We start from the raw sequence: 24,181 nt of genomic DNA on the forward strand, positions 1-24,181 counted from the left end.
AATTTTAAGGTTAAGGCGGGGGGGGGGTGCATTTTAGGTGCAACAAAAAACCCAGAATGCAGAAGGATAAACACTAAGGGATGTTTAGGGAAGTCAATACAGTATTTTGTAAGAAAGCCCAGTGGGCGGTTTTAATTATTAGATGGGTTTATGTTATACTAGATGGTGTCTCACAGTGATTTCCAACCACCTGTCCTACTTCTAACCTATGGAGCTACCCAGAGTAAGTCTACACACAAACACACATACTAGCTCTTCAAATGAATTAAGACGCTTTTTTAAAAAAACAACAGACTTGACTAAATGAACACTGAAAACAGCCACACAGCAAGAGACACCACAAACAGATTTTTAATATTTGATAAAGATGCATTTTGAACTGAAAAAGAAATGACAGGTTAGCCAAAAAGATAGTATTGGGGCAACTGAAAAAAATGAAGTTGGTTCCCTAACTAAACTTCATATCAAATAAATTCCAGATAGGGAAATATTTCAATAATAATAATTTTTTAAAAAGCATCAAGTTCCTAGAAGAAAACATGGAAGAATTTTATTTTAGAATCTCTGACTCTGGAAGTCTCTAAACAGACACAAAACTGAGAAGTTATTTTTAAAAGACTGATTAAAAAAGAGAGAGAGTGTTTATAAAGAAGGAACCACGCCCAAGGCAGCCATGACTGTGCTAAGGGTCCTGGGTCAGAGGTAGACTAATCAAGTCCAAGACTTCTCACCTCTGGTCTCCGGAGCTCTGCACTGTAGCAAGCTCATAAACGATCTGGTGAATAAATAAAAAGGGTTCTTTCGAAGCATGTACAGAATTTAAAAATTCAGCACACCAGCTCAGTTCAAGTTATGTAAAATTCAGGTATAAAACTTGTCAGAAGCCCTACCATCACCCATGCGGTTTTCAGCAATGCAGGCTAAAAACGGATGCTACTGAACAGGTCTTCCCAATACAGTGTGGCTCATACAAAGGAGAGGTGGGGGAGGCGAGACATAGGAGTAAGAACAGAACAGTTTTTGATAAGAAAACTATTTTAAAATACTAGTAATATATACCTTAAATAAGGTACAAATGGTTCATGATATGGCTGTAATAATATGGTACAAATAATAGGGTATAAATAGTTCATGATATGAAATTTAAATATATGTGTGTATACACACACACACACTGGAAACTCTACTGACCACACTTCGAGGGGGCATCAGCTTTAGGAAGTGAACAGGTTTAACAGCAGTGGAAAGAGCAGAAGACAAAGCTGACCGGCTTCCTGATTATGCTAGGATCCATAGTGAACCGCTGAACAGATCATTTTATTCATTAGTCACTAATTTTCCCTATGGACTATCTCAAGGGCCAACAAAATAATTTGTGAGAAAATTACAGCCATAGCTTTCCTGAACTGTTGCTAGATACTTTTTAAAAATGATAATCCAGGCCCTGGCCGGTTGGTTCAGTGGTAGAGCGTCGGCCTGGCATGCGCGAGTCCCGGGTTCAATTCCCGGCCAGGGCACACAGGAGAAGCGCCCATCTGCTTCTCCACCCCTCCCCCTCTCCTTCCTCTCTGTCTCTCTCTTCCCCTCCCACAGCCAAGACTCCACTGGAGCAAAGTTTGCCGGGCGCTGAGGATGGCTCCATGGCCTCTGCCTCAGGCGCTAAAATGGCTCTGATTGCAGCAGAGCAAAGCCCCAAGATGGGCAGAGCATCACCCCCTAGTGGGCATACCAGGTGGATCTTGATCGGGCGCATGCAGGAGTCTGTCTGACTGCCTCCCCATTTCCGGCTTCAGAAAAATACAAAAAAAAAAGAAAAAATGATAATCCAGTCCTGGCCAGTTAGCTCTGTCAGTTAAGAGCATAGTCCCGAAACGACACAGGTTTGATCCCCAGTCAGAGCACACATGGGAAGTAACCAAAGAATGCACAAGTGAGTCAGATGGCAAATGAGTGCTTCCCTTCCCCCTCCCCCCTCTCTCTATTCCTCTCTTTGTCTCTCTAAATCAATAAAAATTAAGCCCTGGCCAGAGAGTTTGGGTAGTTGGAGCGTCATCCCGAAGTGCAAAGGTTGCCGGCTCTATTGTCAGGGCACATACAATAGCAGCAAAATGTTCCTGGCTCTACTCTCCTTGTCTCTCTTAAAAATAAAAAAATAAAAATGATAATCCATAAAATGATACTAGACAAAATGATAATCTATAAAAGGAAGTATTCCATCTTAGATGGCAAATCTGAAGTATTAACTTGGTATCATTATAATAAAGACTAGCATGTATAAATTTATAAAAGTCTAGAAACCCCCTCTATATCATTAAAGCCTTCTATGTCTGATCAATCTCTGCTTCCTCAATATGGTCCTGACACAGACAGTACTCAATAGTCATAGAATTTTATTTGTTAAAATATAAACAAAAATATTACGATTCAAATGACAATGATGTCCACTTATCCTTTGTTGCTTTTAAATATCAGTATCAACCCAAGAACTAACTTTCACTGTAAAGAATAGTTCCCAAACTTCCATAAAAATGTGTAAGTTCTCAGCTGAAAGTCTTAACTTCTGAGCTCAGCGCCTCTGGAAATAGAATAATTCATTTTCCATTAACTCTAATGATATAAAAGCTTGAAACAAAGAGGTGAGGCTCAAAGAAATAGGGGGTAGAAACCCAGAAGAGTCAGAAAGTCAATAGAAGAACCCAATCTAATACTGGTGACTGCGTGTCAACAAACTGAAAAGGCTCGAGCCCAGCTCTTGGAGTCTGGAAGGGCACCCCCTGGGGGAGCTGCCCTAAGCCTCTTGGTTCTAAAATTAATTGGCTGCATTAACTTCCCAGAGCTGCCATTTCATCCCCTATAAATACAAAATAGATGAATGTTTATAACCTATTTTTATTTTTTTTGTTTTGTTTGTTTTTGAATTCTCTGCTTATTGAAGAGTTGTCTTCCCCTGCAGGGCCAGACTACGTGAAGCAAGTGAGGTCTCCATGGCACCGACCAGCAGGAGGCCCTGCTCTCAGCCTGCCGCCAGCACAGGCAGAGCACTGGCACCAGACAGAGTGAGCACCTTTTCAAGTCTGTGCCTTAAGCCCTGGCTGGGTGCTCATAATCCCAATACACCAAGGAGCAGGTTCGATCCTGGGTGTTAGGCAGGTAAGTTATTTTTTCTCACCCTTACTGTTAAAGATGTCGCTGCCCATCGCCCAGGCAATAATATTAAGGCCCTTCCTGCTTGGGAAGGGGCGTGGTTGTGCTAATATGTGTTGGGGGAGGGCCTTCCCGACAGAAGGTTTTAAAAGGAGGAGCTAGGAGGCCATTTTGGGGAGAGTGGGCACATTCTTGTAGGGAGGAAGAGCCCAGGCTGGAGCAGGGCAGGGAAGCCACATGGAGGAGGCAGCCAAAATGGCACAATGGGGGAAGGAGAAGCCGGTTCATGGAGGAGGAGATGGGGAACAAAGGTGAATAAGACTGGTGCGATGGAAGCCTTTGATTCTAGGAAACTCAGGTGAGTCAGTAGCTTTGTGAGTGTTCAACGAGTGGGTTTTGGAGCCCAGTGCGTTTGTTTTTACTCGCTTTCCAAATGTAACTCTAGAATAAAGAAAAATAGACCACCAGTTTTTGGCTCTGTTGCTTCATTACCATCAGTCCGAATCAAACCTGAATCTGCGTTGGCCAGGCAGCTATGAGGGTGACCGCAGACACTGGCTTTACGCTGGGTCACAGCACATACACCGAATCATTGTTTCTCTCTCTCTCTCACTCCTTTCCCTCTTAAAACAATAAATAAGTAAATTTTTTTTTTAATTTTTAATTTTGTGACTTAGATGCTTCACTCTTAAGGAGGCTTTCACTCTCAGGCAAAACTTCCTGTATAATTTGTAGGGCCCAGCACAAAGTGAAAATGTAGAACACTTATTAAAAAGTGATTAAGGCCCTGGCTGGGCCTGACCTGTGGTGGCTCAGTGGATAAAGTGTCGACCTGGAAATGCTGAGGTCGCCGGTTCAAAACCCTGGGCTTGCCTGGTCAAGGCACATATGGGAGTTGATGCTTCCAGGTCCTCCCCCCGTCTCTCTCTCTCTCTCTCTCTCTCTCTCTCTCCTCTCTAAAATGAATAAATAAAAATTAAAATTAAAAAAAAATTAAAAACAGTAAATGTATAATAATTAAAAAAAAAAAAAAAAAAAAAAAAAAGGCCCTGGCTGGTTGGCTCAGTGGTAGAGCATCGGCCTGGCATGCGGAAGTCCTGGGTTCGATTCCTGGCTAGGGCACACAGGAGAGGCACCCATTTGCTTCTCCACCCCTCCCCCTCTCCTTCCTCTCTGTCTCTCTCTTCCCCTCCTGCAGCCGAGGCTCCATTGGAGCAAAAGATGGCCCGGGCGCTGGGGATGGCTCCTTGGCCTCTGCCCCAGGCGTTAAGAGTGGCTCTGGTCACGACAGAGTGACGCCCCGGATGGGCAGAGCATCGCCCCCTGGTGGGCGTGCCGGGTGGATCCCGGTCGGGCACGTGCGGGAGTCTGTCTGACTGCCTCCCCGTTTCCAGCTTCACAAAAATAAAAAAAATAAAAAAAATAAAGTGATTAAGAATTCCAAGGCAGCAAGAGCAGAACACTGACACATGCAGCGTGCCATGGGAGGTCGTGTACAGCTCCCTTGGGGGCCCAGCCTACGTAGGACCAGCAGGTGCAGGATCCACTGTGTATGACGACACTGACTGACACATACAGGGTGCCCTGGGGAGGTTGTACACGGCTGGCTCCCCAGGCCCAGCAGGTGCAGGATCCGCTGTGCACTGAGGACACTGACTGACACATACAGGATGCCCTGGGGAGGTTGTACACAGCTGGCTCCCCAGACCCAGCAGGTGCAGGATCCACAGTGTATGAGGACACTGACTGACACATACAGGATGCCCTGGGGAGGCTGTACACGGCTGGCTCCCCAGACCCAGCAGGTGCAGGATCCGCAGTGTATGAGGACACTGACTGACACATACGGGGTGCCCTGGGGAGGCTGTACACGGCTGGCTCCCCAGACCCAGCAGGTGCAGGATCCGCAGTGTATGAGGACACTGACTGACACATACGGGGTGCCCTGGGGAGGTTGTACACGGCTGGCTCCCCAGGCCCAGCAGGTGCAGGATCCGCAGTGTATGAGGACACTGACTGACACATACAGGGTGCCCTGGGGAGGCTGTACACGGCTGGCTCCCCAGACCCAGCAGGTGCAGGATCTGCAGTGTATGAGGACACTGACTGACACATACAGGATGCCCTGGGGAGGCTGTACACGGCTGGCTCCCCAGGCCCAGCAGGTGCAGGATCCGCAGTGTATGAGGACACTGACTGACACATACGGGGTGCCCTGGGGAGGCTGTACACGGCTGGCTCCCCAGGCCCAGCAGGTGCAGGATCCGCAGTGTATGAGGACACTGACTGACACATACGGGGTGCCCTGGGGAGGCTGTACACGGCTGGCTCCCCGGGCCCAGCAGGTGAAGGATCCTCCCATTTGTGCACTAACTGAGGGTAAGTGCCTCCTGAAACTGCGCCCCCTGGTGCCTCTCTCACCTCATCCTAGACCCAGCCCTGATCTATTATTTCATTTATTCATCATGATCGGTACTTTTACTTGTCAACCTGACTGGGTTAAGGGATGCCTAGATAGCTGATAAAACATTCTAGGTGTGTCTGTGCGGTTGTTTCTGGAGAGATTAGCATTTGAATCGGTGGGCTGAGTCAAACAGATCACCCTCACCAATGTGGGTGGGTATCAATCAACCTGGTGAGGGTGTGTTACCTATTTTAAATGGATAGAAATTACTTAACTACTCTCAGTAGTAACTGTCCTTCAATTTAAAAAGCATGAATTTATTACCTGCTGAATTCCCACTGCATAGGTTTTCAAAAAGAATTCAGAAAATTCAAAGTATTCTTTTGTGACATTTCCTGGACTTCCATATCTTAAAATACAAAGAGAAAATGTTTAAATACCATGAATTTTAAAAACAAGCATGTTCAGAGTTCAAATACAATCTCTTGTTGAAAGAAAACTAACACTTCCCTCCTTTTTACAAGCCCCAAAATGAAATCAGGATGAGCTCTACTTTGACTCTGGGTCATACTTAAAATTTCAGACACAATGTCTTTCTAATTAACAAAGCTCTCCTAAAGGGTAAATATTATAAATAAAAAACTTTTACATATCTTTTCAATAAACGCTTCTATAATTAAATTTGACTAACATTCCTATGGAACTGAATGACCAAACACCTTCTTGTATAATCCCTGGGATATTTCCAATAAGCTAAACAATGTCATTTTTCCATTCTTTTTATAGAAAAATAGAAAGATTCGGAGAAGACTGAGCACCTCATATGATTCTCAAAGTCAATGATCAGAGTGACGCCTACTGTAAAAATAGAGGGTGACACTTTGCCCTCTAGGGCATTAAAGACAAATAACCATATACATAATGTGGACCATCAAGGGGCCCATCCAGTTTTATTATATCCAATACTGAGATACTGAACTATAAGATCATAAATCTAATAAACAGAATTACCGTTCAAAAAGACGAGCTACAATATGCAGCGCCCACTTCTTACACTTCCACCAGACGAGTTCTGGTCTATCGTCCTCATCAATTTGTAGAGTCTCCTAAGAAGACAAAAACACCCGGGTTAAATTTCTACATAATAAAAGAGTTTATGTGAATAACACAGGCAGAATAAATCTTGCTATAGATGAATATTCATTGTGAATTTAGACTGCCATACAAATGCAAATCCCTTCTTAAGAGACTGCTAGGTAAAAATTAAATAAGCAAAGTAAATTTTGACTAACCAATGCTGTTGTTCACATTTGTCTCCTATCTTTAAAAGACCCAAGTGGAAAACAAATACAAAATATCATGTCACCTGAGGAAACTCTGGGATGACAGAAAGGTCCTATATCTTGATCGGGGTGATAGTAACACAATTGTACGTTTGCCAAAATTTACTGAACTGTTCAATAAGTTTTGTGCATTCATGTATACAAATTAAACTCAAATATAATTTGTCTCAAGATATGAATAAGAGAAAAAACACTACACACTTGAAGACAAGCTTAAATCTTAAAATATTTTATATTTTTTTATTTAATTTGATTAGTTATTTCAGTTAATTTGGTAAGTGAACTACAGCATCCTTGTTATTGCAGATAAAAATGAGACACTATCTTTCACCTATCAAACTGGCAAACTTAGAATTTTATGTAAAAGATATCCTCAGCCACTGCTTATTAAAGTATAAGTGAGGGCACCTGGCCTGTGGTGGTGCATGGATAGATAGAGCATCAACCTGGAACGCTGAGGTCACCAGTTCAAAACCCAGGGCTTGCTGAGTCAAGGCAAATATGACAAGCAACCAACGAACAACTAAAGTGAGGCAACTATGAGTTGATACTTCTAGCTCCCTCTACCTGTAAAATCAATCAAAAAATCAATCAATCTAAGCTAGGGCAATGTTTCCCAAGAGTACTTTACAAGATCTGTCAGTCTTAAACACTTTTAGGAGTCTATCCAAAAAAAAAAAAATCATATATGTGTATAAAAATTTAACTACATCCTTATCATTAAATTGAAACTAAAAAATTAAAACAGCTCAACATCCAGCAAATGAAGCATTCAACAAAAGTGACAAGAGTATAAAAACATTTATATAAAATATTTATAAAAAATTTTAAGTGAAAAATAAGTTTCAAAACAGTACCAACATATACCATTTTTATAAGTAAAATATGGTCATATAAAGAAACAGAGATAAAAGCCTAGAGAAATAAGGCTCTGGTTGGTTGGCTCGTAGTAGAGCGTCAGACCAACGTGTGGAAGTCCCAGGTTCGATTCCCAGTCAGGGCACAAAACAGGAGAAGCAGCCATCTGCTTCTCCACCCTTCCCCCTCTCCTTCCTCTGTTTCTCTCTTCCCCTCCCTCAGCCAAGGCTCCATTGGAGCAAAGCTGGCCCAGGCACTGAGGACGGCTCCATGGCCTCCACTTCAAGTGCTAGAATGGCTCTGATTGCAACCGGGCAACACCCCAGATGGGCAGAGCATCACCCCCTGGCGGGCATGCCGGGTGGATCCTGGTTGCACCCCATCCCCACCCCCTCACCCCTGCTTCTCACTTCAGGGAAAAATTTTTAAAAAGCCTAGAAAAATAAATACCAATTTTCAAAACTTTTTTTTACCATTTTAGTAGGATTAAATATAATTATTATTAGTTTTGCTTACCTGAATGTTCCAAAACTCAGTATACATTATTAATTATTTTTACTACAGTAATAACTTTTTTTCCAAACAGCCTAGTATCATAAATTAGTCCACCACAAATATCCTAAACCCAAATTTTTCCAATTTTTCTTAGAAACAGAAGCTCTTTCTTACAGGAGGAACCGTCCTGTCAATAATAGCTCGGAAGACCTCCATCCACGCTGTCATGGTGTGGTTGTTCACCAGCTGAAGAGGCAACGCGTACTGCAAACAGAGGACACCGTCAGCAAGCAGTCACTCCACCCTCAGAAAGTCAGCAAGGGCGTCTGTAACCAGCCTGTGCTGGAAGGCTGGAATGCGTGAAATGGCTAACATTTGACCACGACAACAATCATTTCATATGGTTCGACCTACAATTTAATTTAAAATAGGCCCATATACATATGTCTGCAAATTAAAATGTTAAAATCTAAAAGTATGCATGTCATGAATTGTTCTTCTGGACTACTTTCTTAAGTGGAAAAAAAAAGTTTTAATATAATAAGATCTCATTTATTCAACATGAGATTTCAAATAAGTGATTTGTCAAATTTATAATTTCAACCACTTTTTCCCCAACTTTCCTGAGATATAATAATTGACATAAAACATTGTGTGTGTATAGTTATGGTACCCAATGTGATGATTTAATACATACATATACTGAAAAATGACTACCACAGTAAGATTAGTTAACACCTTATCACCGCAAAAAAATTACCTATTTTGTACTGAGAACTCATTTTCACCTTTTTAATCAAAATCTTTAGCTCATGAAACATTGTTTCAACTACTCTCCTCTCCACTGAGGCACAGTGCCGTAGCCGCTGCCTTACTGCGGGTCCCCTGGCTGCACCCCGAGTAGAGGGGGTGAGGCAGCACCATCCCGCGCCCATGCTTGCCAAGCCCTGCTACATGCTAAGGACGCAGTAAGTAGGAGACACAGTCTCCGTCCTCACACTCCAGTTGCGGGAACAGAACATACGTAAAGAAGGAATTACACCACAGCGTGACAGTGTATGGGTAAGAGCGTACAACTGAGAGGGGAACACAGAGGGCCACCTAACCCAGCTGGTCAAGTCAGAAACTTCCTGAAGGCAGGACTCGCAAGCTGAGACCCAGAGAAAGCACAAACCAGCTGGGTCCCAGGGGAAGAAGAGTGCTCCAGGCAGAAATACAGCCTTCTACAGGCTCCCAAGTAAGAGTGGGCATGGGCTAGTCATGAAGCCGAAAACTCAGTATGGCGGGAGTGTACAGCACAAAGGAGAGGAGGGGAAAGGTAAGGTGGAGAGATGAAAGGCTTTGTGGGCCGTGTTCAGAAGATCACACCCTATGCCAAGTGCAGTGGGGAGTTGGTTTGAGACGGAACGGAGGAGCTGGCTGACGGCCTGGGGACAGTGACGAGGGCTCTTTCCCACAAACTGAGTTCTGAGTGTGTATGAATTTACCCAAATGCTCTGTACACAACAGTGAATAAATGTTGCTTAAAGTCAGTTTAATTGTACCATACTTCCCAAAACATAAATACCTCTGCCTCTTCCCAAACTGTCCATCACTTTTCACTTACACAGCACTGCAGTCATACCCCTTACAGCCCGCTAACCTTCTGCTTCCAGGACACCCAGCGGGGGCACATTCCGTCAGTAGCATATAATACTTACCAAAATGGTTTAAAATGGTGAGATTATTTTTTCATTGCCTTTTTTTTAGGTTTTTAGCATGTTTATATTGAGAAAAAACACATTTTAGATTTTACCCTCTTGGCTCAGGTAGAGGTAGAGGCTTTAGGAAAATCATTTCATCTGCCTCTGTCTTCCTTCCTGACTCCTAGCTACCCTGCCCCCAGCAGGAACAGGAGCTCTGGCCTCTGAATACAGGGGGCACTGCTGAGTCTAATGGCAAAACATCTCACTGAATGAAAAATGTTTGCCTCCGAGTAAAGTGATTCTCCTGAGGACGATTTCTGAACAGTGCTTGGGTAAAAAAGCAAAGGCACCATGCATCTCCACTCCCTATTACTTTAAAAAAAAGAAAGAGAAAAAGAGCTGGAGGATATATTTTCCTCGTATCCCATTTTCTTCTCTCTCCTCAGGTTTTCCTCCTTCCCCCTTTCCTCCCGCCCCCCCAAAAAGGCTGAGCTGAAAACAAAATCTCCCTTCAACTGCCTCTATTAAAAGTTTAAAAAATAAGGCTAAAAATATAAACCTTCACTGAAGTGAAATATTCGGAAAGAGTACAAAAGTACCTAAGTCAATATATGAAGCCAAGAACAAAACCAAACCATCCTGGCTCTGTACCCCAACAAAACTACCCCCTTGCCGTGACTATTTAACTAAGAAGGCTGCGAGACGTTTTATTCATTCACCATCAAACAGTTTAGACTGATAACCATTCTTCTCTCACCCAGATCTGAATGATTTACCCAAGTCTTTCAAGGATTAAATTTTAAATATCTTTATATTTAAAATACTTCATCATCTCCATCTTCTTCTAATTACTTTTTAGATTCCCGTATTAATATTCTTGATAGCTTTCAGATCAAAGGAAGTAGCTTAAATGAAGGAAAATGAGGCACTACATCTTCTTTATTAGCTTTAAATTAGGTTAAGTGCAAAGAAACTACCCTCAGTACAATTTCCCAGTAAAGAAGGAGTCTCTTCTTCTCCTTCCTCTTCACCTATAATCCTAACTAATCTACAGGCAGAATGCTATGGGCAGGTTAGTCAAATAATCAGGCCCTAGGACAGTTAACTACCCTGTTTCTTCCATACCCAGCACTTCAGACAATGGAGTAAAAGGAATACAGATGTTGAATCTCAGCTCTGCCACTCGGATAATTTTGGACAAACAAGTTAATTTCTGTGAGCCTGTTCTCTCATAAGGATTTTTTAATGAAATATATGTGAGAGTACATAATTTTTAACAATAACTGACATTTACCAAGCACTGTCCATGTGTCAGACAGAAAAGCAAGACCTCGTATTTGTCTTCTGCAATAGAAACTTACCTGAACAAGTGCATAAAAGATTTTCAGAATCTGCTTCTGTAGTAAAACAGAGTAATGTGAGGAATCAGGAAGGAGCTGCATGATTTGTTGTTGAATACGAGGCAGAAATATTTGCATTGCTGCTATAAGAGGTTCTCTTTCCTCTACTTTCTTGTATCTATGTGAACAAAGACAAAAAGAAAAAATATAATTTCCCCCTTATAAAAAAACTATAAGTAATAAACTATAAGGAATAAATTTCTTCTTATACTATCCTAAATTGGGAAAGTGAAAATCATTTACAAACTTACATGTTCTTAGGTCACTTCCATAGATACAAATATAAAATATCTTCTAAAAATTCTAGAATATGAACTAACTAGTTTACAAAAAGAAGTATAAAACTTTGCATGTACAAGCAGCAATCCTCTTAGAAACCAGAAAACAATGAATTAAACGTGACACTTATCTCCCACCTCCCAAGCAACTTTTATGGAAAAGCAAGTTAGTAGCACAGAAATTTTAATATTTTCTAATTTGTACACAAAAAGTTAAAAGTTTGGTATACTTAAGACGTGCTCACTTGAAGATAAATGCTAAGATACCTCTGTATCAGAGTTTTCAGGGAAAGCTATTAATAAATGGTCCTCTGAAACTAACAAATAATTTTGAAAAGCACTGCATTATCTTATCACTGCCTCAGAGATTAGTAATGTACGATCACAGATGAAAGGTTCTTTAGATAACTGTAGTAAATAAGCATGTTTAACTGTGCTTAACCTACCATTTGGCAAATTAACCTGATTCCCAAGAACACCCATAGCAGACCCCTCTATGCAATTTAATTCTAAGTAACACCAGGCTGGTATTTCCAGCCAATGGAGATCAACTTACTCATATGTCTTCACCAGTTGATATAGACATAATAAACTGCCAAGCCAGCTTCCACTGCTCTGTGACTGCAAGTAATAGTCTATCTTGTCGACCACTGCTGGCCAGTGACCAGGGAAGTCGTATTTAATGATGGCACGGAGACACATTGTTAACTGGACTCTGTAAGGTGGGAGAAAAAGTCCGAAATCTAAGTAGTTACTAACTATCAGGTTTCAAAGCCCACTGATATTTCACAGGAAAGCACTTTACATGATACAGTTATATATCTGGGGTGAGAGGAAAAAGAGCCACACTACAAAATCCTCCTCAGTGGCTCAACTTCCTGAAAATAAAGAGAACAGATCATTTCCTAAAACAAATAAAACCTTTCAGACCGTTTTATTCTAAATATAGTTTTGGGTAGAATATTGAATTTAAAATAGGTTCATTAAAAATATATATAAATATTTTTTAAATCCTATGAATTTAGCTCTGCAAAATTTCCCGGCTTATTATATTTTATATTTTGGTTATCATATCCTAAGAGAAAAACAAAACAAATAAAGTACAATTCAAGTGTATTGTACAAACAGCCTAAAAATGGTCGAAGTAAGTAAAATGGAGGCCTATGTAATGGAGGAAGCATGTCCAAGGGCCAAAACACTGAAGCATCCACTCTCAGTCAACCGCCAACACACGATGCTGCACCTAGCAAAGCCTCCTAAGTACTAAAGTTTGTATATCGAGTATAAGAAAGAAGCTGGCAATTTCTGAAGAGGAAATCTAAGAGCTATTTCAAAAGATATAAAGAGGGGAAAATAAGCCACAGGTAAAACATAAAATAAAAAAAGAATCCCTTTAATAAAACCATAAAGTTAAATAATAAAAGATGTGATGTCGTAACACTTATCTCAGTAATCATTTCCTCAACAGGACCCTTCTAATTGGTATTAAAAAGAAAATGAGATGCCTGACCAGGCGATGGTGCAATGGATAGAGCATCGGACTGGGACACAAAGGACCCAGGTTCGAGACCCCGAGGTTGCCGGCTCATCTAGTTTGAGCACAGCTCACTCACAGTCACTGGCTTGAGCAAGGGGTCACTCAGTCTGCTGTAACCCCCCAGTCAAGGTACATATGAGAAAGCAATCAATGAACAACTAAGGTACCTCAACAAAGAATTGATGCTTCTCATCTCTCTTCCTTCCTATCTGTCTGTCCCTATCTGTCCCTCTCTCTGTCTCTTTCTTTGTGTCTGTCACACACAAAAAAAAGAGAAAAAACATTTTCTTCTATATACTGTATGTCCTTACATGGTCATTTGTAAAGGGTTAGAAAGTGAGCCTGGCTAAACCAGGATTCCACAGTGAAGAAAAAAGACAGTGTGTGCTGAGCTGAACAGCCAATAACCAGGACTCGCTGAAAATAAACAAACAGAACAACGACTTCTCCTTATGTTGTCAAATCTATATGAAAATTTTCTTTGCAATGCCCTTCAATACACTTGAAGAATTATTTCTTCAGAAGTGATTATAGTTAAGACTTCAGAACATAAAAGAAACAAAGCTGCAAAGAACCATCTCATTATAAAGATAAAGTTCTCCCCTTGTGCCACCAGATTTGACCAATATGTCAAATCTGGATGCAATTAAACTGAAACTTTTCAATTTTTAAAATTTCATCTTCAGGTTGACCCTGCCAACTCTTTCTCATACCAACCAAGCAAGGGATAGCTACGAATGGCCCTCCTGTCACACATGGCTATGCAGAAGCTGTGCAGGATTCAGAGGTATGTGAATAGGTAAGGATTTCGACAAGAAACAATTCCTGATGGTACCATCTGGGAGCCACTGCCCATCTGGGCAACCAATGAGAATAATGGTGATTTTTCTTTAATCATTTTAAGTTTACTTTCTTTTCTTAACAAACAAAATAACTGAACGAAGAGGAGTTCCGTGTTTCTTTGCCTTCCTCAAAGTTTCTTCCCTTTCCCCTGCGCATGTCAGAACGTGCAGACACCCAAAGGGAAAAGTTATATCTAATCTTTTGACATTAAACAATTTCATTCTCCTACCTCAGATTCATCTCTTTCCATTCTCCACTTTCAAAAGAAATCTAATTACCAGCTCATGTTGAAAGGAGTTTGCTTTGCCTATTTTAAGATTGCAAAATTGTTCACGATTCGACAGCTGTGCTATTCAGTAGATAGGGGCAGTCACCAGCCACATGTGTACACTTTAAATTTACCGATATTAAATAAAAAAGTCAGCTCCTGTTACACCAGTAACATTTCAAGCACTTAAGACCGTGTATGCATGTGGCTCAATACCGGGCAGTGTAGAGGCAGATCTCCACCCCTGCAGACAGTTCCCTCGCACAGCACTGCCCTGCACAGCACCTAAGCTGACCGTGAGAAACCACAGACGATTCTGCATGTTTACACCTCCTCTAGCCTGTCTTCTCCACGGGAAAAGATAATCAGTGCATAAAACTGAATGAAAAGAGAGGTCATTTGTTAAGAAAAGTGGTAGGTTAAAACTCCCAGAAGTCAATTTCCCTGTGTCAGGAAAAAGTCAAGAGAGCATAACCAAGAATACAAGCTATTTACATAGCAGGGATTTATACAACAATTTTAGTCAAGTACAATTTTCGCCTTAACTCTTTTTTGTGGCAACTGAAAGCAACTAAACCTTTCCGAAAATATTGCAAAGGATTACAAACGCAAAGACAGACATGTAAAACAATATTCTTTGAGTGCCATCTTCATTAGTTTACCTCTTTAAAAAACCAAACGTGAGGCTGATGATTAAATCCCACCTCCCCTCACCCATATATATTTTGTGCTCATCACATAGACAGAGTGTAATGTACCTCACTAAATCCGGAGACCGAATTATTCCTTCCACAATGTTATCACGTATTTGCTGGCGATCATTTTCATGAATGTTGAAAGGAAATATCGCTTCTCCCGGTGGAGGTTCTCGATCCGGCCAGTACTGTGTCACCATGTTCTTCAAGTAAATGGCAGCTAAGTTAGAGAAAAAAACGCCAATGAAGCACTATCAAAAAAACGACTTTCATCCAGCTTTACAAAGTATGAAGGGCTAAACCCATCCATGTTCAACCTGACAGCCAGCAAAAACGGAAAATCTTCCAGTTCTAAATCTTACAGTGTGCCTTTTATACAGGCCGTCTTTTATGGGGCCCCATAATAAAAATATTTTTAGTTATAAAACTAACAGCATTTAATGACTGAATTATAAGTAAGTCTATGATTTTACCCTGTGTGTATCTTTGTTGTCTGAAGGTTGCTTTTTATTTTCAAGACTAGTTCTATAGGGATTATAATACTTTTGTGACTATATGAGCAACCTAGCATTCTGATGCACTGTTGACAGAAAACACAAGCAAAAGCAATTTGTTGATAAGATTCAAACTTCTAAATGTTAGCATCAGCGATATCCATTGACCTAGCATTTCTATTTCTTATAGTTTGTTCAACAAAAATATTCCCTCAAGTATCCAGAGATGTCTGTCCAAGGATGCTCGTTTTAGCATTGCCTCTATAACAACAAAAACAAAAAGAACAATAAAGGAAATGTCCATTAACTTCAAATTGTTTGAATAAACTAAGGTAATTTTGTACAAAGAAATACTGAACAACTGTTATAAAGTATATGGATATGCTCTGGAATGAATTGAGGGCATATGATTAAATTTTTCAAAGTAAATTATAAAACAGAATATGAAATATTAAAAGATCTTGTTACTTATTAAAGCCAGCAGATCTATAGGGAAAAAAAATTGGACAACCATGCACCAGAGTTGACAGCAACTATCTTTGGCGGAAGCATTAAAAGCAATCTAATGTATAAATTCGGTATTTTTGTAAGGTTTATATGTCATATAAAGAAGACATATTAGTTTTAATAAATTGCTTTAAGGTCTTTAAAAATACAATTTCCACAAAGCTTCCATAGGAACTTCACAATGACCCTATACATACTTAGGTCATTAAAATAGGTTCCATTTAGCAAAATGTGGTTTCAGAACAGCCCATTTTATAAAAAAAAAGATTAAATAAAACTGAGAGCAATGGTTTCAAAAAACTCACAGAAAAGTCTTATAAACTTTATTAAAGTAAAATATAATTCCAATAGGAATGTTTTTCTACAGATTTTTCTTAACTACAAAGGATCTTTCAGCTAATCATATATATTATTATAAATATTTTCCCAAAGCTTAATGATTCCTTACTTCTTCATTCTGTTATTTGAAGTAAAATGAAAAACTTTTGTCACCATGTAGAATATAACCCCATTTCTATAAAACTATTCAATTCCTCTACTCAAACATATACACACATTATATATTAATGATGGTCATTTCTGAGTGATAAATACTGAGTAATTTTTTTTTTACTTTCTCCTTATTATTCTTTTATATTGCCCAAATTACTTACAATTAGCATACATCACTTACATAATAAGTCTTTTTACTTATTCATTTTTTAACTAGTTATTATTTTACCCCATTTATCTTGAATTTACTGTCTTTTCAGGATTCATGATACTCCATACTTTTTGCCATTTTTTTTTTGCCTTTGGGCTCTAACAACCAGCTTATTTAAAAAAAAAAAAGCCTGACCTGTGGTGGTGCAGTGGATGGAGCATCGATCTGGAATGCTGAGGTCTCTAGTTCAAAACCCTGGCCTTGGCTGGTCAAGGCACATATGACAAGCAACAAGCAAGCAATAAACAACCAAAGTGAAGCAACTATGAGCTGATATTTCTCACTCATAAATCAATTAAGAAAATATTTTTGTAAAACAAAACACACACAAAAAAAACTACAATACACAACATCATGGAACTACATTTGGTCCCATAGACTTAAGGGTAAGTTTCATGTTTAAAACACAAGTCCTGCTCCTCAATTGCATGGTTAGAAACATCTATATATTTCCTCCATGATCTGACATGCAAATGGAGCTCAAATTCACACATATAAATTCATAGAATTAATCTACAGTCCCAAAGGCTAGGCCACCAGGAATCATAAAAAGTTAGGCAGATAAAACTATTAAAATCGGGAAAGAATGCGGGAAATGGCAAAGTCCAGAGGCAAGGAATGGGGAGGTGGACGGGCAAGAACGGAAAACACCAGGGGCGGTGAAGGAGCTCAGGGCCACCTGCAAGTTTCCCGGGACAGCAAAGTGATTTCTTTTAAGGCATTAGAAATACTTCTTGTGCATTTCCTTTTTTTTTTTTTCCAAGAAATCACAGATATCTGGACTTGAAATAAATCTCTAATTTTACTTCCACCATAAATAAATTTATTACAAATAAAAACCAACTCACCTGCCTGGCGTACTGGGAATTCCACATGATCAGAGACTATAATACGAAGTAGGCTGGGGGCAAAATTGATAATCTTGTAGGACTGAAATTACAAAAAAAATTTTAGAAAATAGGGCAATATAAATGAATATTAGCACCTGTTACTAAACAGACCTCTGTAAATAAAACTTTTTTTTTTTTTTTTTCTGAAGCTGGAAATGGGGAGAGACAGACAGACTCCCGCATGCGCCCGACCAGGATCCACCCGGCATGCCCACCAGGGGGCGATGCTCTGCCCCTCCGGGGCGTCGCTCTGCCGAGACCAAAGCCACTCTAGTGCCTGGGGCAGAGGCCAAGGAGCCATCCCCAGCGCCCGGGCCATCTTTGCTCCAATGGAGCCTTGGCTGCGGGAGGGGAAGAGAGAGACAGAGAGGAAGGAGGGGGTGGGGGTGGAGAAGCAAATGGGCGCTTCTCCTATGTGCCCTGGCCGGGAATCGAACCCGGGTCCCCCGCACGCCAGGCCGACGCTCTACCGCTGAGCCAACCGGCCAGGGCCTGTAAATAAAACTTTTAAAGTGAGAGAAACTATTCAAAATGAAGATTACTAAAATACTACAAGTCAAAAAATTTACTTTAAATTGAGGAATAAAAGTATGAACATGCCTGACCAGGTGGTGGCACAGTGGACAGAGCGTTGGACTGGGGCACAGGGACCCAGGTTTGAAACCCCGAGGTCACTGGTTTGAGTGCAGGCTCATCTGGTTTGAGCAAAAAGCTCACCGTTTGAACCCAAGGTCACTGGCTTGAGCAAGGGGCCACTCAGTCTGCAGTAGCCACCCCCCCCACCACACTACCCCCCCCCCCCGTCAAGGCACATATGAGAAAGGAATCTATGAACAACTAAGGTGCCGCAACGAAGAATTGATGTTTCTCATCTCTCTCTTCCTGTCTGTGTGTCCCTCTCTCTCTCTGTCACAAAAAAAAAAAAAAAGAGTATGAATATAATCCTGGCAGGGTAGGTCAGTGGATAAAGCACCATCCAGGCACACTTAAGGTCACAGGTTCTATCCCCAGTCACATACAACAGTGGTCCCCAACCTTTTTTGGGCCACAGACCGGTTTAATGTCAGAAAATATTTTCACAGACCAGCCTTTAGGGTGGGACGGATAAATGCGTCACGTGACCGAGACAAGCGTCAAGACTGAGTCTTAGACGGATGTATCAGAGGGAATCTGGTCATTTTTTAAAAATAAACCATCATTCAGACTTAAATATAAATAAAAGGGAGATAATGTAAGTTATTTATTCTTTCTCTGCAAACCGGTACCAAATGGCCCACGGACCGGTACTGGTCCGCAGCTTGGGGGTTGGGGACCACTATCATACAAGAAGCAATCGATGAGTATACAACTAAATGAAAAAACTAAGTGGAACAGCGAGTTGATGCTTCTCTATCTCTCTCTCTCTTTCTCAAATCAATGGAAAAATTAAATAGTATGAACAGTTTTTTCCAATATATGGTCAAAATGCTCTCCAGAAAAGGTGCAGCAATTTATAGCACCAACAGTAGTACATGAGTGTGTTCATCTATCCAGTATAGGGATTATCATTTGTTCCAGTACTTTAAAACCTTATTCATGTTTTTGTTTTTTACTGAGAAATGGGGAGGCAGAGAGACAGACTCCCGCATGTGCCCTGACCAGGAGCCACCTGGCAAGCCCACTAGGATGCGATGCTCTGCCTATCTGGGGCAGCTGCTCTGTTGCTCAGTAACTGAGCTATTTTTAGCTCCCAAGGTAAGGCCATGGAGCCATCCTCAGCGCTCAGCAGGATGGGCCAACTTTACCTGAACCATTCGAGCCATGGCTGCAGGAGGGAGAGAGTGGGGGAGAGAGAGATAAAGAGAGAGGGAAGGGAGGAGTGGAGAAGCAGATGGTCACTTCTCCTGTGTGCCTTGACCGTGAACCAGAAAAACCTTATTCATATTTTAAATTACATTTCCCCTACATTGAATTTTTTCCTATTTGTTGGCTATTTCTTTTTCTACAAATCTCTATTCCCTTTATCCTTTTGTAAATGGCATATTTGTTTTAGTCTTAATGAATTTTAAAAGCTATTTATGAATTTACAATCTCAACCTTTTATTTGACCCATACATTGCAAGTGCTTCTTCCCAACTTATGTGTGCTTCAACTTTATTTATAATATTTTTCACAAACCAAAACTAGAAAAACACATGCTGAAGAAAACAGACAATGTAACACAGGAAAATGAACAAGATGATATTAAAAAGCTGTGTGCGAGCTACAGAGAGGAGCCAGCCAGTTGGAAGGGTGCACCCCTCAGCGTTGAGAGCTGTTGTCATTGCAGCATCTTTTAAACTTAATGCCCATGTGAGTCTGTGCTGATGCAGTGCCTGCTGCCTGGGTCATTTCACCCAACATACATGTTTTAACTTGATCTACTCCTGAGTTTGCCCAGTTACAAGCAGGAAAAAAATATATACAGCAACCCCATTCCCTCTGACCACATTCCCACTGGATGTCTGGTACCTCGACCATGATACAATCCAACCACATTTCCAGAGATCATACTTGGCCTTGCAAGAAGACTCATAAATTCTCAGTAAAGCTAAAACCAGACAAATGATGCAGTCTGTTCAGCATACCTTCTCCCAGGAGCCTGGGTCTGCATTTTATGAGAACTCATTTAAAGCAAAGCCCTGATGTTTTCCCATCCTCTGCCTCACTGCTCCCATGACCTTAACTTTTCTAGTTCTCCAATGTGCCAAGTTCAGGGCTTCCACTGAACCTGTCCTTCCCTCTGTTCCCCTCCCAGTTCTCCACCAGGTTCACTCTAAACAACATCCAGGCCTCTGCTCAATGTCATCCTTCAGAGAACGACCACCCCACTTATACATCCCAACACACTCATCTAGGGCTTTACTCTCAATAGCATTTATGACCTGAAATTATATTATTTACTTGTCTGTATTCCCCACTAGAAATGCAAGCTCTATGAGAGCAGAGTCTTGTACTATGTAGTACCTGCAATTTAACTTAGTAAATGTGATTCATATAAGCATACTCCTTAAAGGGCAATAAAAATGATACCACAGATGCGTGGAAAAGCAGGAAATAAAAGCTTGGCAATAAAAGTACATATCTTTATTTCCTTGTTGAGGCCATGTGTAGAATTATTTATTAAAGGAAGACACCTCCCTGGATGAGTTACTGGAGCCAGATATCTACCTACTCCTACTTGATTTCTGGAGCTAGAGATGGTGAGGAATATGAACAGGAAGCATTCTTAATATCCTGATATAAAAACGAAAATGCATTTTCCCATACAAACAATATCACAAATAGCTATCAAAGAACTAGTCATTGGTAACAGAAATACTACACTGGCCACAGAAATATACAGTTCCAAATAAGAATCTATCCTTTGGAATACAGGCTATATTATATTTTGAAGCTGTTTTTTCCTCTTCTAAATGGTAACTGACAAGCTAATTAGTACTTTGTGGAAGCTGCCCTCATTTCCCATGCAGAGCCTATTTGCTAGGGGTGGGGGGCAGACTAAAATAAAAGAGCTGGACCCTTCTCACTTATGATGGATTACCTACCTGTTTATCCAACAAAGCAGGATGGTAAAGGATAAGCATACAACACCCAACATTATAACCATGTTTTACTGTAAGGTTATGTGACATAAGTTAGTCTTCTACTTACAGCCAATGCAAAAAAAAAAAAATACTTAGAGCCTATCACAATTCAAAGCTTTATATAAAATAAAAATGCTAAAGAGTGGCATAGCAATAATCTACTTTTAGATCTAACAGAGGAAACTGTGGTCTGTGATGACTTGGGTGAATATTGGACCAGGGCAGAGTAAGGATGGAATGAATTTGGATTGAAATACCATGAAAAAAAAAATAGATTTGGGTTCTAAATATTACTTCCAGGTCTACAAGATCTACCATTTCCACTTCTATGAAGTCAACTGCACTTATGTACCGATGAATCAGAAACAAAGCAAGAGGATGCTAACAGAAGCAGGGAAGTGTATCATGATATCAAGGATATGATCCCTATCTACACTAGCAAAGTAACAGCTGGCCTCACTGAGAAGGGGGTCACAAAGGGGCCAACCATCCTGTTCATAATAGTAGATTGCAAATTCAGCTCTTGCTTTGTTCCTCCTAACCAACCCCTGGATTACTACTTTTCTAGCCAATCAACACATAGTACTTACACTGCTAAAGCCTGGGACAGGTACCGACTTTAACTTTCTCCTATTCTGATTAAGAGCCCTTTTCTTTTTAAGAAGAAATACGTTCACTTAGGCTTCGGTTCAACTCAACCTTCGATCCAAAGTCACAGTTTTCACTCTCCCTTTTATCTCTTGGGAATCCTGGGTTCACATTTACTCCAAACTCCACCCACCTTTCCCACTAAAACAATCCATTTCAAAAACTCACAATGCACACCTACACTTTTAAGTCAACTCCAGGGAAAACCCTAGCGAACTCCTACAAAAATATTTGCTTAGAACAGTCGTTCACACACTTTCGAAAGCACAGAATCACCTACCCAGCTAATTAAAACAAAACTGGACCCCAACCCGAGTTTCTGATTCTTGGAGTCTGGTGCTAAACCCCATAATCTGCATTTCCAACAAGTTCCCAGGTGATGTTGCCGCTGCTGTGAGAATCACTAATTTAGGAATATTCTTTCTATTTTAAGGGTTACCACAAACTCAAACAGCTGTCATTCCATCCCGGAGGGAGACCTTAACTCCTACTTTTTAGTGAGAGGTCTATGATTCATTTCTACAGGTGAAGAGGAAACTATAAGCTAGAGTTTGGAAACGTCGGTGTTAACTATGGAATAAGGCTAAGGCTAGTCAGTAAGAAGAGAGCATGGAGGATAAAAGAAAGTCTCACACATTTTAGCGTTTTTTAAGAAATCCCTCCTAACACGTATCATTGCACGTGTCTTTTGTAAGGCAGCACCACCATGAAGCCTGCCTCTCCTCCGCAGACCACTCTCCCGACAGCATTTCCCAGCTCTCCAACACAACTCTGCCAATCAGCGTCAGCGCGGCCCTGCTAGCCCCACAGAAGCAGGCGATGGGCAGGGTTTCCCACAGCAACACCTAAAAAGGGCTGGGTCTGGAGGAAAGCTGAACTCAGATTTGAATTTTAAGTGCATTTTCCCACCCGCGGCCCCAAGTCAGCGCACTTAAATCACACCCTGCAAACACCGGGTTTTAAAGCTCAAATTCCCTTTTGCGAACCAAGCGGGAAGGGAACGACTAGGAAAGATGCAAAGGTAGCCAACAGGTGCGAAGGTTGTCCCGAAAAGGTCCCGGGAGCGCGGCTGCGCTGCTCCCTGGGGCGGGGGCGGGGCGGGCAGAGGGCGGTGCGGGGTCCCGAGCCCCCAAGCGAGGTAAAGCTCGGGCACCAAGTAGGGAGCGCCGGGGAGCCGGTGGGGGCCGCAGGCCCGGGCCTCACCTGATTGAGTTCATTCTCCGCTGCAATCCGCAGCTTCGGGTCGATGGTGCCCTTCAGCGCTTGGATGATCCGGTTGAGGTCCATCTCCCCGGGCGGGGGCTCCGCGGCCCCCGGACCAGTAGGCCAGACTGCAGCTTTAGTTTCCCTTTGACCCGCTCAGCCTTCTCCTCCGTGACCCCTGCACTACCTCACTCCCCACCCCCCGCCACCGTCGCCACCTGCAGCCACTTGCTGCGCCACTCCGGCTCCGCGCCCCCTGTACTCCCTTCCTACCCCCCACAACTCGCTCTCCATTCACCCTTTTACGACAGCCGGTGGGAGGCGGGAGAAGAGGAAGCGCCGCCTCCTTTACGGCGGCCTCTTCCCCCGGGCGCGGGGCGAGGGCGGGCTCCCCCAGGCGGCCGGCGTGCTGCTGTGCGGAGCGCGGCCCGCCGCCGCCCCGAGCGCTGCGCTCTCCTGTCTCTGGCCCGGGGCGCCGTCCTGCGCGCAGAACTGCTCCGCTCTGCCCAGCTGGGAAACCAACTGGCTGGGTGTCTCTGTGCAGCTGCTTTCAAATTAAGCATATATGGATAGACTGGCACTCTTTCTTAGTCCGAGAACTGTTTGGACATCACACAGAGTCTGTTCCAGGGCAGACTTTGTACCTTGAGAACAGGGTACGAACAGAACAGGGTCTTCTCTATCTGTGGGAGCCATCATTCATTCATTCACGGAATGTTTGTTCAATATGTTTTTGAGCCAGAGGACTGAAATATTTAGGGACCATATTGTAGCAACATGAATTTCTTGCAGGTTACTATGGGGAAACTTACGATCTTGATAGAGGAAACAAAACGTAAACAGACAAATTTACAGAATAATTCTGGGAATACAGAGATCAAAGAAACTAACAACACGCTTGCGTTTGTGAAAAATGTCCAGGCCTTCTCAGAAAAGTAGTGAAAGGTATAGAGCAGGGGTCCCCAAACTATGGCCCGCGGGCCGCATGCGGCCCCCTGAGGCCATTTATCTGACCCCCACCACACTTCCGGAAGGGGCACCTCTTTCATTGGTGGTGAGAGGAGCATAGTCCCCATTGAAATACTGGTCAGTTTGTTGATTTAAATTTACTTGTTCTTTATTTTAAATATTGTATTTGTTCCCATTTTGTTTTTTTACTTTAAAATAAGATATGTGCAGTG

The 24,181-nt window shown here is 41.8% G+C and overlaps 1 protein-coding gene across 1 annotated transcript in view; it reads right to left on the bottom strand.

Moving 5' to 3' along the window:
* IPO8 (importin 8) overlaps positions 1-23,307 on the bottom strand; it is a 63,544-nt gene extending 40,237 nt beyond the window's left edge. The window contains exons 1-8 of the mRNA XM_066258035.1: positions 23,001-23,307; positions 17,503-17,584; positions 15,014-15,170; positions 12,164-12,322; positions 11,291-11,447; positions 8,419-8,508; positions 6,560-6,654; positions 5,873-5,957 (exon numbers count right to left, since the gene is read on the bottom strand). Coding sequence (XP_066114132.1) covers positions 5,873-5,957; positions 6,560-6,654; positions 8,419-8,508; positions 11,291-11,447; positions 12,164-12,322; positions 15,014-15,170; positions 17,503-17,584; positions 23,001-23,084 — 909 coding nt within the window. The 5' untranslated portion in view covers positions 23,085-23,307. The remainder of the gene's footprint in view (positions 1-5,872; positions 5,958-6,559; positions 6,655-8,418; positions 8,509-11,290; positions 11,448-12,163; positions 12,323-15,013; positions 15,171-17,502; positions 17,585-23,000) is intronic.
* Positions 23,308-24,181: the final 874 nt, after the last annotated feature.

The sequence above is a fragment of the Saccopteryx bilineata genome, chromosome 2, assembly GCF_036850765.1.
Source record: "Saccopteryx bilineata isolate mSacBil1 chromosome 2, mSacBil1_pri_phased_curated, whole genome shotgun sequence".
Taxonomy (NCBI): Eukaryota; Metazoa; Chordata; class Mammalia; order Chiroptera; family Emballonuridae; genus Saccopteryx; species Saccopteryx bilineata.